General features: G+C 40.7%; 2 protein-coding genes across 2 annotated transcripts in view; one reads left to right on the top strand and one right to left on the bottom strand.

Annotated features, from left to right (window-relative positions):
* LOC138053515 (uncharacterized) overlaps nt 1-682 on the bottom strand; it is a 711-nt gene extending 29 nt beyond the window's left edge. The window contains exon 1 of the mRNA XM_068900144.1: nt 1-682. This exon is cut by the window's left edge and continues 29 nt beyond it. Coding sequence (XP_068756245.1) covers nt 1-682 — 682 coding nt within the window.
* Nucleotides 683-5508: 4826 nt separating this feature from the next.
* LOC138053516 (uncharacterized) lies at nt 5509-8133 on the top strand. Its single transcript, XM_068900145.1, has one exon. It carries the CDS (start codon nt 5509-5511, stop codon nt 8131-8133), a length of 2625 nt encoding a protein of 874 aa, XP_068756246.1.
* The last annotated feature ends 5961 nt before the right edge of the window (nt 8134-14094 follow it).

Here is a 14094-nt window from a genome sequence, read left to right on the forward strand (position 1 = left end):
AGAGACCAGACAGCAAATGCATTTTCTCTCGATTCTGTTTTTGCAGTTTTTCACTTCGCTCTTCGTTCTCCCGTTCTCTCTTCTCTGTAAAATCCTTTAGCCATTCAAGACAATCGTTTTGGCGTGGTCCACTTGAACGTTTGGTCTTCTTGTTAGGGCTTGTCTCATCCGAATTCTCAGGCAAACGCTTTGCTGTTCGGCCCGTTGACAACTCGGGTTCTTTCGCATGATTTTCCTTGTCCATGTCTGAGTTCTTCGATGGGTTACTTGGAGGCCGAGTGGAGTCTCCAAGCCCTGAGCTACTTGCAGTTGCAAACGATCTTGCATTTGGTCTGTATCCATAGACCTCAGACAGCTCATGGTAGAAAGGGCATTCTTTCCTGTTGCTACCTGTCTGGTTGTTGTGGTCTTCGCATTTTCGAAATGATAGAGTTAAGGCTTTCCATTTCCCTTCGCATTGGTCGGCTCTGGCATTACAACCATATGAACTCTTCATTCGGGAAGCAATTAATTCCCAAACTTGTTTTTTCTTGTAATTGACGTTTTTGAACAATTCTTGGTTTTGTTGATACAAGGATATCAAAAGAGGTGTCTCGTCTCCGGTCCGACAGTATCCTTTTTTCTCTAGGGCTTCAACATCCTCCTCAGAAGTGCTGAAACTTTCGTCCTTCGCGTCCGCCATTTTTGGACTGCACAAAAACAACCTCGCGTGTGACGTCATTATTCTGGATTATTCCACACATTCTGCCCATGGGAGCAGTATGATTGGAATACAACCACACTTCTTCCGGAATTAGAATACGGGTCAATCGAACAGATCGAAGATGTTATTCCGGTTATCCCTATTCCGGAATAGGGTCAATCGAACGCACCTTAAGTCTTGCTGTTCCTTTTTATAAAAAAATTGACATCTGTAGTGATGGATAGCGCCCCTAAAAACAACATTATTTACGGCTAAAAACGATACATCAATTAACAACGCTGTGCTCCACCAATTGCTCTTGACTGTATATATTTGGTCTATCCAAAAAATGCAGGATGAAAGGAAAAATTTTAAATTACTCACAATACGCTACAATCTGCGACACAACTCGGTGAGTCATTTTTTAGGCCGTGTTTATAAACTGCCACATTACCTACACCCTCTCCCGCATTCAATGCTGCGCAGAAAACAGACTCATTTATCAGGGGAAAGTGGATCAAAGTAAAAACTTTTCAGAAATGCAAAGTGTGGGCTTGTGTCGGAGATTGTAGGCGAATCGTTCGTTCAGACAATATTCCGTACTACGTTATCGTCCGGAAAATACACGCATTATTCTATACACAAACTAAAATACGATCTATATTACATAACTTATAAATATACGAAAACGATTATAAACTTTATTTCAATTTTCCCCGCCACATCAACCCAACGGTTTAATTGTGAAAGGTTACACACCCACATCATTCCCTCTCTCATTCTTGTGGGTGGTAGCTTTTTCACGGTTTCGTTTTCCTTTCCTGGCGAAATCACCATGCTATGAAAAGGAAAAGAGAAAGGTTTTGAATTGCCATTAGTCTTCTATTTGTTATATCGCATATTAACCTGTTTATTTCGTGTCAGTAAGAGCCGTGCTATTGCACTCGCGTCATCATTTAAAGTGGATTTTCACTTATTATTATTGGTATAAGCTCATTTTTACAATAAAACCCCACATCGACAATTTTCATTTATTTACCAAACTCCTTTCTAAATTTTTGGGGGGCCCAAGAGATCTATCAGGTACTGTCCAATCGGATGTAAAAAACTTACAACGCCAATATTTCGCACCCTGAGGAGGTAACTGTCAAATTAAAATTGCGACCTATTTAAGATCTATTGTTTTCCAGGGACGTTTCTTGACCCATTCGTCATGCCAGTGTGACGTCACGTAGCAACGGCTGAAAGTTCGGGTCGCTTGAGTGGAACGCCATCGAATCAACACCACCAGAGGTCAAGAAGAGTCAAGAAAGACAAAACCTTACGATAATCACGCTATTGCTCACTAATTATATTGAAAGTGTGCGACCTTCTTTGTATGTTTTAATAAACTGTGATGGCGCTTTGCGAGTTAAATTGTCAGTTATTGCTGGATTTTTCGTGGTGGATTAATTGTGTGGCTAGACCGCCATCTTTCCTCTCCGGGACCAGCAAGTCATCATAAATTAATTACGTTTTCTATCTGCACTAAGCAACGAATAGCCTCCAGAAGAGGAGGTTTTATTCAATGAACATAGACGTGTAAATTACACATATGTTTTTGTCGTGTGATTCGGCCGTTGTTCATATCAATCCTTTTGAGTGAGAGGTGGTCGCTGTCTTCTTGATTTCTCCTCAGATTTCTCGTCGGTGTACCACTTTCTTTGCTTCTTTGTGTGTGTTTTTTTATTATCTTTAATCTTTTTCCTGACAGGCTCTGTTTAAAGTAGTCTCTTTGCTTTTGGTGGGTGGTTGTTTTCTTTGGATCGGATTGTTGCATCGTGCCTGAGAAATACCTCTGTAAGTTGGGTTTGTACTCTGCGGGCTTCTTTTGACCTTTTAACTCCGACGGCTTCCCCATTGACGAGTAAAACCGTCTGGCGTTAGAGAGAGTAAAATCTACAGGTGTCAATTGGCGTTTTTGGCAGTCAAAGGGTTAATTTTTTTCCCAATAGCGCGCTTTAGGAAAGAAATTGCATTTGGCTTTCAGATTTGGTGTATATAATAATTAGAATTATAGAGTTAAAAAAAAAAGCAGTTGAAAGAAAGTGACCATAATATAAATACTGTTTACTTACAGTTTATTTACGAGAATAAAAAGAATCACATTATGAATACAAATATGGTATTGCTTTTAAATTTAGTATTTCAGAAAATCACTTGCTGTTTCCCGGAACACCGTCGTTTCATTATGCATCTCGCAGCATCTGTTCTGTACAGTAATGATATAATGGCAGTCATTTCAGAATATCTAATGCCGAAACTTAAAATTCCCTCAAGGATAGATTATATGTTTAAAAAATCACACCAATGAAGTTGGGCAGTTGTGCATCCAAAATAATATGTCAAATTTATGTGTGCTTCAATGGGTACTATTACTTTTGTTATGTTTCTGTTTACTGAGCAGTTAAAGTGAGAAATGTTCTCCTCACAAGCCTGTCCAGTTATTTTATTCAACTCTTAATCGTCATCCTATTGAACTGGCAAGCCTGGCAAAAGCTTCTCCAATGAGGATAACAATTATTTTGTTCCCTGCTGCTGTTATTTTAAAATAATAGTTTCGCATTTGCTTGAACCTCTTTGTAAGAGAATATGAGAATGCTTTACACATGTCAAAATGAAAGGTTTTACAATTTTACCCACCGGGAACTCGGAAAGATCTGAGCCCCAGATGGGATTCGAACCCACGACCATCTGTGATCTGGTCGGATGGTGTCTAACTTCCGCATCGCTGAGCAAGCAATCTCTGATCATGAAGTAGTTACGTTTTAATCTATCTGACACTTAGAAAACCCCCTGGCATACGTAAAACTGTTGTCTCCCCGGCACTCAACAACCTGGATGCCGAAAACTTCACTGATGCTGTTAACAAGGGATGTTTATTGGATGATAATCTGTGTCTGGGCTCTGCCGTATTTAGATATGAGAAAGTTCTTGGAGATACCTTTAACCAGATGACACCAATTAAATCCGGATTAATTACTATTCATACTAATGCACCATGGTACAACGACGAGATTGCAATTGAAAAAAGGAAGAGAAGAAATATTGAACGCAAGTGGCGCCGGTCTAAATTTGAATGTGATCGTTTGGGGTACATCCAACAATTTGGTATAGTTAATCAGCTATTAATAAGCAGCAGAGGTATATTATTCCAAGTTCATTGAAGAAAATTCTGCTGATTCCAGGAAGCTTTTCAACTCTGTGAACATGATACTTAATAGGAACATAGACGCATGCTATATAACAGCTAAAGGTGATACCGACTTTGCTTGTACATCCGTTTTGCAGATTTCTTTATGCATAAGATCGACTGTATACGTGGTAAAATTGCAGCTGGGCGGAGTGCAACTGAATTAACAACAATTTCTGAAACAGGAGAATGTTTTAGCTGTGAAACGAAATTGCAGTCTTCCAAATCACTTACAAATATCGAGGTCTTGAGATTAATCAAGTCTGAGACAATTAAGACGAGCTCACTTGCCCACTTCAAGCTTCAATTATGGCCAAGTGTTGTCATGCTTTGTTACCTATGCTCACAAGAATCATTAGTTTGTCATTGGCTACGATTAAAATGCCCGAGGACTTAACATGTGGCATGCTTCGACCGTTGCTGAAGAAGCCTACTGCTGATCATAAGGGCTTTGCCAACTTTCGTCCAGTCTCTAATCTTAAGTATGTCTCTAAACTTATTGAAACAGCAGTTGCTGTACAGCTTACTGACTATTTGGCCTGCAATGATCAGCATGTGTCCCTTCAGTCCGCATATAGGAGTTGTCCCAGCACAGAGTCAGCTTTAAAGAGGGTGCATAATGACGTTATGATATCCCTGGACAACCGAAACAGTGTAATACAGGTTCTTTTAGATCTATCAGCCGCTTTTTACACTGTTAACCATGACTTACTTTTGTCCAGGCTTGAGAAGCGTTTTGGAATTACTGGGACCGTTCTTATATGGTTAAAGTCCTGTATTTGTAGCCGTGCACAATTTGCCAGTATCAATCAATCCCATTCAACGAAACGTGATCATGACTTGCTTGTCTGTGAACCACAGGGCTCTGTTCTAGGACCCTTACTTTATTTGTTATATACTGCTCTTCTATCTGATGTCATCACCAGTTGTCATTTTAATTACCACCTTAATTTTGATCGTGTTTGTAAGTCTTCGATCAACCACTTGAGGAATTTGTTCATTTGCTAAAGTTAAGAAGTTGCAACAAATCCAGAACATTGCTGCTCGTTATGTTGCTGGTGCAAGGAAATATGATCATATTACTTCATTGGTTGCCTGTTTCATATCGGATCGTGTTTAAGCATCTTCTTTTTGTCTACAAATCATTGAATGGTCTCTGCCCACAATATCTAACAAAACTCCTGGATCATCGGAAAACAACTAGACTTCTTCGCTCGAACTTTCAATCTAGTACAGCTTTATTTTTTTTCAGGAAAATCTCGAGACCTTCCTTTTTACTAAATTTATTAAGAATAATTATCTCTTTATCATATTTTAAATTTTAATTCTGGTAATTCTGATTTTCTGATTTTTTTATTTCTTATTTTAGTTTTGTTAAGAGCCTCGGGCAATTAATGTGAGCGTTATTATTATTATTATTATTATTATTATTATTATTATTATTGTTATTGTCATTATTATTATTATTATTATTATTATTATTATTATTATTATTATTATTATTAACACTTTTCTTGTCCCTTATGGGAAAACAGGAAAAGATTTCATTGATAAATTAACACAGCACATAAACGATTGGAACAATGAGTCAGAAATGCAACACATTGCCCTTAAAGCAGCTATTGTCCTCCTCGCTGTTGGGTTACAAAAACCGAGCCAGAAATCTAAGGCGAAGGAGCACCAAGAGTGCTTAGCTAAACGTCTGGCACTGTGGAAAGAGGGCGAAATAGATGTCCTAGTGCGTGAAGGACGGATCATCCAAAGACGTCTTACCAACTCCCGTAGAGGTGATCCACCCAATAAAGCAAGCGTTTTTGCAAACCTTGTCATGACAGGCAAAATTAATTCAGCCTTGCGATACCTCAGCGACGGAGACGGCGGGGGTATTTTGCCCTTGAGCGATGACGTCATGAGACAACTTAAGGAAAAATACCCTGTGGCACAGGACGCCTCTCTAGGTTCTCTACTCTTTGGACCAATCGAAGAAGTTCCAGATACAGTGTACTACCAGATCAATGGGGAGATGATTCGTGACGCTGCTTTAAGGACTAAAGGCTCTGGCGGACCTTCGGGTGTAGACGCCAATGGCTTTAGAAGAATACTTGCGTGCAAATCTTTCAAGAAATCTGGGTCCGATCTGTGCACAGCTATAGCTACAATGACCAGACGACTGTGCACGGAATTTGTTGACTTTCTTAGCATCGAGGCAATTTTAGCCAATCGTCTGATTCCACTTGACAAAGGAGAGGGCGCGGTCCGGCCGATTGGAGTTGGTGAAGTAATACGGAGGATAATTGCGAAGTGCGTGATGAGAGTAACAAAACCAGATGTCGTTGACGCAAGTGGCTCGCTGCAGGCATGCGCAGGCCATAAAAGTGGGAGTGAGGCTGCCATTCATGCAATGCGCAATATTTTCGACGCTGATGACAAGGACGCTGTTCTTCTTGTTGACGCCTCAAATGCCTTTAATGCCCTGAAAAGAGCTGCTGCGTTGCACAATACAAGAGTCCTATGTCCAACCATAGCTACTTATGCGATTAACACCTACAGACAGCCTGCGAGGCTCTTTATTATAGGCGGCCAAGAACTTAAATCAGCGGAAGGAACCACACAGGGGGACCCTCTCGCTATGAGCATGTACGCCATTAGTCTCCAGCCACTGATAACGCGTCTACACGTCTCAGGATCAGCTAAACAGTGTTGGTTTGCTGACGATGCAACGGGAAGTGGTTCCCTGAAAGATGTGCGGAAATGGTGGGACGAGCTATCAGAGAGTGGTCTGGCGTTAGGGTACTTCCTTAATGCAAAAAAGTGCTGGTTGATCATTAAACCTGATAAAGAACACGCTGCTAAGCAGGTATTTGTTGACACAGCGATTAACATCACCTCTGAAGGCCACAAGCACCTAGGTGCAGCTCTTGGATCGAGGTCATTTCTGGAAGGGTACGTGGGCGAGAAGGTAGAAGACTGGGTAAACCAGGTCACCAAACTTGCAGAGTTCGCCTTATCACAACCTCAGGCGAGCTATGCAGCGTTCACTTTTGGGCTACGGCACCGATGGACGTATTTCTTAAGGACACTGCCCGATATTACCGACTTGTTAGAGCCTTTGGAGCGTGCGATAAGCGAAGTCCTCATACCAGCTATTACGAACCACGCAACAACTGAAACTGAGCGCGAACCCCTTGCGCTTCCTGTGCGCTTGGGAGGGCTTGGGCTTATAGATCCAGTCAGAGCCTCACCCAAAGAATATGAGGCTTCAGTCAGGGTCACAAGTCCCCTAGTAAGGCAAATTGTGGAGCAAGTGCATCAGACCCCGGATGTGTCAGAAGTAAAAACACTGCAAATAAGCGCGCGTAAGGAGAAGGATGAGTGTATGGATGAGAGGCTAAAACGGGTGAAGACCTCTCTGCCGACAGGAACCAAGCGAGCTGTAGAGCTAGCCACGGAGAAGGGAGCATCGAACTGGCTGACAGTAATTCCCATCAAAGACTTGAACTTCAATCTAAATAAGAGAGAATTCAGAGACGCGATCAGTTTGAGATACGACTGGGAAATCACCGACACACCGAAAGTTTGCGTATGCGGGGACCGTTTTAACGTAGATCATGCAATGGTATGCCGACGTGGCGGGTTTATAATACAGCGTCATAATGAGCTTCGCGACCTGGAAGCAGAGATGTTGAGCATGGTATGTAATGATGTGGAAATAGAGCCGGTCCTTCAGGAAATCAATGGAGAGACTTTGAACAGAGGTGCCAACAGAGCTCCTGATGCGCGCTTAGATATTAGCGCTCGTGGCTTCTGGGAGAGACAGAGGACTGCATTCTTCGTTGTCTGGGTTTTTCACCATAATGCTTGTTCTTACAGATATCTAAGCCCCAAAGAAATCTACAGGAAACACGAGAATGAAAAAAAACGCCAATATGCAAGCAGGGTGATGGAGGTGGAGCAAGGAACCTTTACGCCACTTGTTTTTACTACCACAGGCGGAATGGCCGAGGAATGTAAGAGATACCACAGCAGATTAGCTGAACTACTCGCCATTAAGAAGGGAGAGGACTACGCCAGCACCGTGTCCTGGCTAAGAGCAAAAGTATCGTTTGCTATCCTCCGCTCAGCTCTCCTCTGCCTTAGAGGTTCCAGAGGAAGAAGAAGGAATGTAGACCTTCAGGAAACAGACATTACAATCGAGAATGTGACCGCCAGAATTTCTTAGTTTTCGTAATTTTAATTTGGTTGTTTTTTGTTTTTTTTTTCTCTGACTGATATTATCTGCATATATATATATATATTTTAAAAAATAATAGTGGCTTTTCTTTAAGGAGCTTATTTTTATGTCCAATTTTTGTTTTTTTTTAGTCAGAACGCTATCATGACACGAATTTTTCTTACTACAAATAAGAATATCTTCGTAGGTTTATTGTGCTTCATACTAGTCTCTTTTTTAATGGAAATGAATTGTAAATAGGTTTAATAGTTTTCTTTTTGTTTTACTTCTTACTTGTAAATAGCAATTTGCTTGGAATATGTTAATAAAATTATTATTATTATTATTATTATTATTATCATCATCACTGGAGACTCGGGTCTCGGATTTTTCCGAATTCCCAGTGGGTTCAATTGTAAAACCTTTCATTTAATTTGTGTAAATCATTCTCACATTCGCTCGCTTGGGTGGTTGGTTGGCCGCATCGTAGATTATGCATTAATGTGACTGCACGATGCAGTTATGAGCTATGCTGTCAGTCCTTATTTGACTCTGTGGCTGCGTGATGCAGCTCGAGTCAAAGACCCACATTTCACCCTTGCTTACCATAGAGTCTCCAGTAGCTCAGTGGCTAAAGCATTCAACTTGATCACAGAGGGTCGTCGGTTCCAATCCCATCTAGAGCTCGGATTTTACCGAGTTCCCAGTGGGTTCAATTGTAGAACTCTGTGTAAGACTTGCTTAAATTCAAAGCCACAAACCAATTCTTCCTTATGTGATATTTTTTGTAGTTCTGCATCTGAGGCTTTCTTTCCATTGTTATGGTCACCTGTCTTTTACTTTTTTACAGCATCTCGTTGAACCTTTGCACAATTCAAACTCTGGAAGTGGGTTATTCTCTTCCCTTTTACCTAGCAGTCACTACTATCCTGCTTACTTTTTCTGATCTACCCAAAATACAAGGGTACCCAACGAGCAAATTATGCCAAAAGCCTTTTAGAACCATTTCTAGGCTCCTTGATGTGTTCGGATATACTTCGCTGAAAATTGAAGTGTCCAAGAATTTTAGGGAATGATATCATTCCAGGACTTGATACCTGATAAGCGACCTTTTAATTAAGTGCCAAAACGTTCAAAAATATCCCTTACGAAAACGTTAGGGTCTACTTTTCCCTGGTTGCGAATGTTTTAGTAGATGTTTGTGTAAAAAAAGATTTATAGCTGTTTGGCAATGTAGAAACGAAATTCTCAAAACAGTTTGACTCTCCCAAACACACTTACTTACTTACTTACTTACTTTGGCCCTTTGCTCCTCCCGCAGCAGAGGCCGCCAACAATAACTCGCCAGGCTCCTCGGTCCTGCGCTATCCTTTCACTTTGTTTCCATGTGTGTCCATGCAGTCCTCTTAATATCCTTTTCAAGCTCCCGTCGCCAGGTGTTCCGTGGTCTCGCTCTCTTTCGTTGACCTTGGGGGTTCCAGTTCAGGGCTTGACGGCCAATGCTACTAGGTGGTTTGCGTAGCATATGGCCAAGCCATCTCCATCTCCTTCGTCGGATATCCTCTTTCACTGGAGTTTGCTGCGTCCTTGCCCATAAATTCTCATTACTGATGGTTTCTGGCCAGTGGACTCTTAGGATTCTACGTAAGCACTGATTTATAAAAGTCTGGATCTTCTTCATAGATGCCTTGGTTGTCCGCCATGATTCTGCTCCATACAACAGTACCGACTTAACGTTTGAGTTAAACAAATGTACCTTGGTGGATGTGCCGAGTTCTCTGGAGTTCCATACCTTTTTTTATATGTTGTATGCTGATCGTGCCTTGCCAATTACTTCTGCGTCAGTTCCCCCACTTTTGTCCATTACACTGCCCAAATAGGTAAAAGACTCAACTTCCCCCATTTCTGCTCCTTCAATTGTGACTGGCTCATCACTGCCTGCATTGATCCTCAGGATCTTTGTCTTCAGTTTATTGATCGTCAGACATTTATTTTACTTAAAATTATCGTTGCTTGCCCCTGTAAATAAACTGATCGTGGTAGGATTACCTTCCAACCTTGGAAATTGCATCATTGACTTGAATGTAGAACCGCAAATGTAGAATACAACACACCACACACGTACTGACTTAGATGTGTGGCCCCCTTTGTTCAAAATGTGGATAACACTAACCACACTATTCTATTGGAGAATTATTTTAATGCCCCCCCCCCCCCCCAACTATAAAATACGATTTAACATATTTATTAAATTTAGCATACTGTTGAATAAACTCATTTCTCCATGAGCCTGCCACTCTTCCGCTACGTGTGGTGGTTATTAACTGGGGGTGTAGCTCGCCATTCACCCTCACTTTCCATCCTCATAATCACGCAGTCAAAAGTATCATTCTCAATAATTTCAAATTACTCCAAAATGATCGCGAGACTGGTAGAATCTTTTCGCAACCTCCACTTATTTCATTCAAACGCGACAAAAACGTAGGCTACTTTTTAGTTAGAAGCGCGCGCAAAACTAACGAGCAACCCGGCACTTTCAAATGCGCGCGCTCACGATGCAAAACTTGTCTTTTCATTGTTAACACTAGGAAGATATCGGGATCTAAGCGATCTGTTAAGATCACCGATCGTTTCACATGTACCTCCGCAAATGTCATTTATTGCATAACCTGTACTTTATGCAATAAATCATACATCGGCGAGACAAGTAGACGACTAGGTGACCGATTCCGCGAACACCTTCGCGATGTTGAGAAGAATGACAAAGATGCATCTAAGCCAGTCGCTCGTCATTTTAATCTCCTTAACCACTGCAAAAAACACATGCTATCTGCGGCCTTTCCCTACATCTAGGCACGACGGAAAGCCGCAAGAATCTAGAACAAAAATTCATCTTCCAAATCGGCACCCTTAATCCTCACGGTATAGGCCACTTCGAAAAATACCGTAATACTCTTTATTTGTCCCCCCAAATTTTTCATAAGGATTGTTTCCAGTTTCTCTTGGGACTTACAATGGTCCCAAGAGAAAACAAAGACAATGCTTATGCAAAATTTGGGCGGATAAACAAAGAGTATTATGGTATTTTCCGAAGTGACCTATTAACGAACGCTTTTCATTTAACTAATATATTCCTATTTTTCACGTTGCCATGTTACTACCCATAGTGTAGCTCCTACTCTACTATAAAAACTACACGTAACCCATAATTCCTCGATTTGCTCTGACGAAGGGCTAACGCTCGAAACATCAGCTTTTAGAATCTCTGTACGGTAGCCAATTTACATTATCAACTCCGTTGATAAAACCAAATTTTTGTGTACTACTTCCCCACCGACGCAGCACCACAGTTTCTTTAGAAACTACCCCCTTCGTGCATTTGTTAAGCGCATGGACAGCACGCTGTTTTCCATAAGCTCTGTGGGGGCATTCCACAGTGGACGTTACATTAGCAAGGTCTTCTCTTTCGACATTTCACAATACTGGAAAGTGAAATCACTCACCCTGGCACACAGAGTTCTAAACTCTGCACAGTATGCAGTTTAAACTATAGTTTTCGCCTCAAAGACATTGGGATTCCTGTGTCGAAGCATGACTGCTTCACTAGCCCATACAGATCCTATGCTAGGGACAAAGGCTTTGAGTGTTATTACGACAAAATGGGTATCCTCTTTGGTAGTCAAAATTGTCTCACTACAATTGTCCATTTGCTCTTCCTTTGTAAATACCCTATGAGCAGCAGGGGTTATATAGATCAACCCCTCTGGCCAATCATATTTCAGCAACTTTCTCGCCGTGTCCACATCAGTTAGGGTAATTATTTTCTCATTGCGTGTCTTGGATAATCCTTCTGATGTTCCTGGTCTCAAGTAATTCTTATCATCGGCACTGTACAAGATTGATAGGTCATCAGCTGCATATTGTTGATTCTTGTCGGTGAAATACTGGATGGGGTGCCCTTGTCACCAGGATCAGCACAAACTTCAGCTGAACGGTTCTTTGCAAAGAAGGCATACTTAATATTTTTGACATGGCCTCTTTGTTATTTTGAGTTTTCATTATTTTTGTCTTCCCACTTTGGTGACTTCTTAAAGCAGAATAGCCCTTTTCCTTTATGTTTCTTGGCTTGAATGGATATGGTATTTTTTTTCGTCTACTTCTATTGTACACGGAAGTGTATGACTTTACTGGCTTCTTTCCCCTTTTTTCCAAATTGTAGTTAACAATGTTAAGGCAGTCTCTGGCCTTAACTCTTCGGCCCTGAGTTGTAAGTTTTCTCCTCCTTGCTCTGTTTTTTTCAAACAGCTGTTGTGCTTTCCTTTTAACCCTCTGTTTCCACTTCTGGTCCCTTGCATTTGTAAGCAGTGCTTCGCAAGAAGCTATTGTGTCTTCCGTTTTAGAAATTTTATCAAGTCCACTTCTCCAGGTAGAACGTTTCCTTGAGTAAAGTGATTCCAATTCCTTTTGGTTTTCTTGCGCCCTTCTTAGTTTTTCTTCAAGATGTAATCTCTCTAGATCATTAGCAGCAGTTAAAGTGTTTTTGCTTTTTTTTTCCAGTCTGTGGGTTTGTAAGACGTTCTCTGTTCCTCGTTTTACAAACCTTACATGCTCTTTTGATTAACATTATTTGCACTTCATTTGTGCACATTTCATTAACATTTTATGTTGCTATTTTGTTTCAGTTTATAAGAGGATTTTATGGACATTTTATCATCTCCATTTTACAGAGATTTTTTCCTTGAGTTTTTTGCAACGAATATGTTGAGATTTTACAAGGATTTTAACGTGCGTTATGGAATCTGTAAATTTTGCCTAAAATTTACAAGGGGAAATACAGATATTTCACAGAAATTTCACCCAGTGAAGACGCGTAAAATGCGGTCAAACCTACAGACATTTTATAGGATTTACAAGTGTCTGTGAATGCGCGCATTTACAGACCTTGCAATTTAAAAAGGGAATGAAGACATTTTACAGAGACTTGACTAGCATTTGTGAAGTCTGTAAATGGTCCAAGTTTTCCAGTGGACCTGCCTAGCGCTTTGTCACTGATAGTTTGATTTTACATCATTGAGAATCCTCATCCTTAGCCTCAGAAGCAGAAACATGTTCTTAGAAATTTTTAATTTTCTCACGCATAAATTCAAATAGTTGATCATTATTGATTGCGTCTTCGGGAAAAAAAAAAGAAAAAAAAAAAAAAAAACCTTTCTTCCTTCCCACGGCGCAAAATTCGATTTCAGGTCGGCACGGTTCCAACGTTGACCGTGTGCCCTTAAACTTCTTCCATTCTTGTCCCCAGAGTCTGTGACTTCTGAAAAAATTGAACTGAAAAGATCCGCCTTCATGTAGATTTGAATTTTATGGATATAGACCATATAGAGAACCTTTGTCTCAAACTCATATCTAGATAAGGACAGGTGCTCTACTAATTGGAGAGACTGTGAATCAATTCAAAGTAGAACAAATCAAAATAATGTTAGTTTTCGGTAAGATGGGAAAACCAGTGAACTCGGACCCGACTATCTTGGAACAGAATTGAGAATTAATAAACTCAATCCCCATATGTTACCGTGTTGGGGAGGCGGGTGCTCTCAACAGTGTGCCACGGTTAAAATTCCCGCTTTAAAACTCCGCATCGATTCAATTAGGTTATTCTTATCGAAACTGTTAATCAGATTTAGATTGACATGAAAAGTCAGGAAGATAACTGCAGTTAGGTAAGAAACCTTAAGCAGCTGCAAGCAGGCCTGAAAGCTGCTTAAGCCATGATTGCACGATCTCGCTGCACTTTCTCTACAAAGTGAGCTATGACGCCCGCTGGGAGGTAATCAAGAGAGTTTAAGTTCTATACCGTAAGAAGTCAACGAATTGGTTTCGGAATATACAAGTTTTTCAAGTGCGATAAATAAACGGATAATTTCACAGCGGCTCAGTAAAAGAAAAAAAAACTAAGCTAAGAAACAAAAA

Source organism: Montipora capricornis, chromosome 6 (genome assembly GCF_036669925.1).
Source record: "Montipora capricornis isolate CH-2021 chromosome 6, ASM3666992v2, whole genome shotgun sequence".
Lineage (NCBI taxonomy): Eukaryota > Metazoa > Cnidaria > Anthozoa > Scleractinia > Acroporidae > Montipora > Montipora capricornis.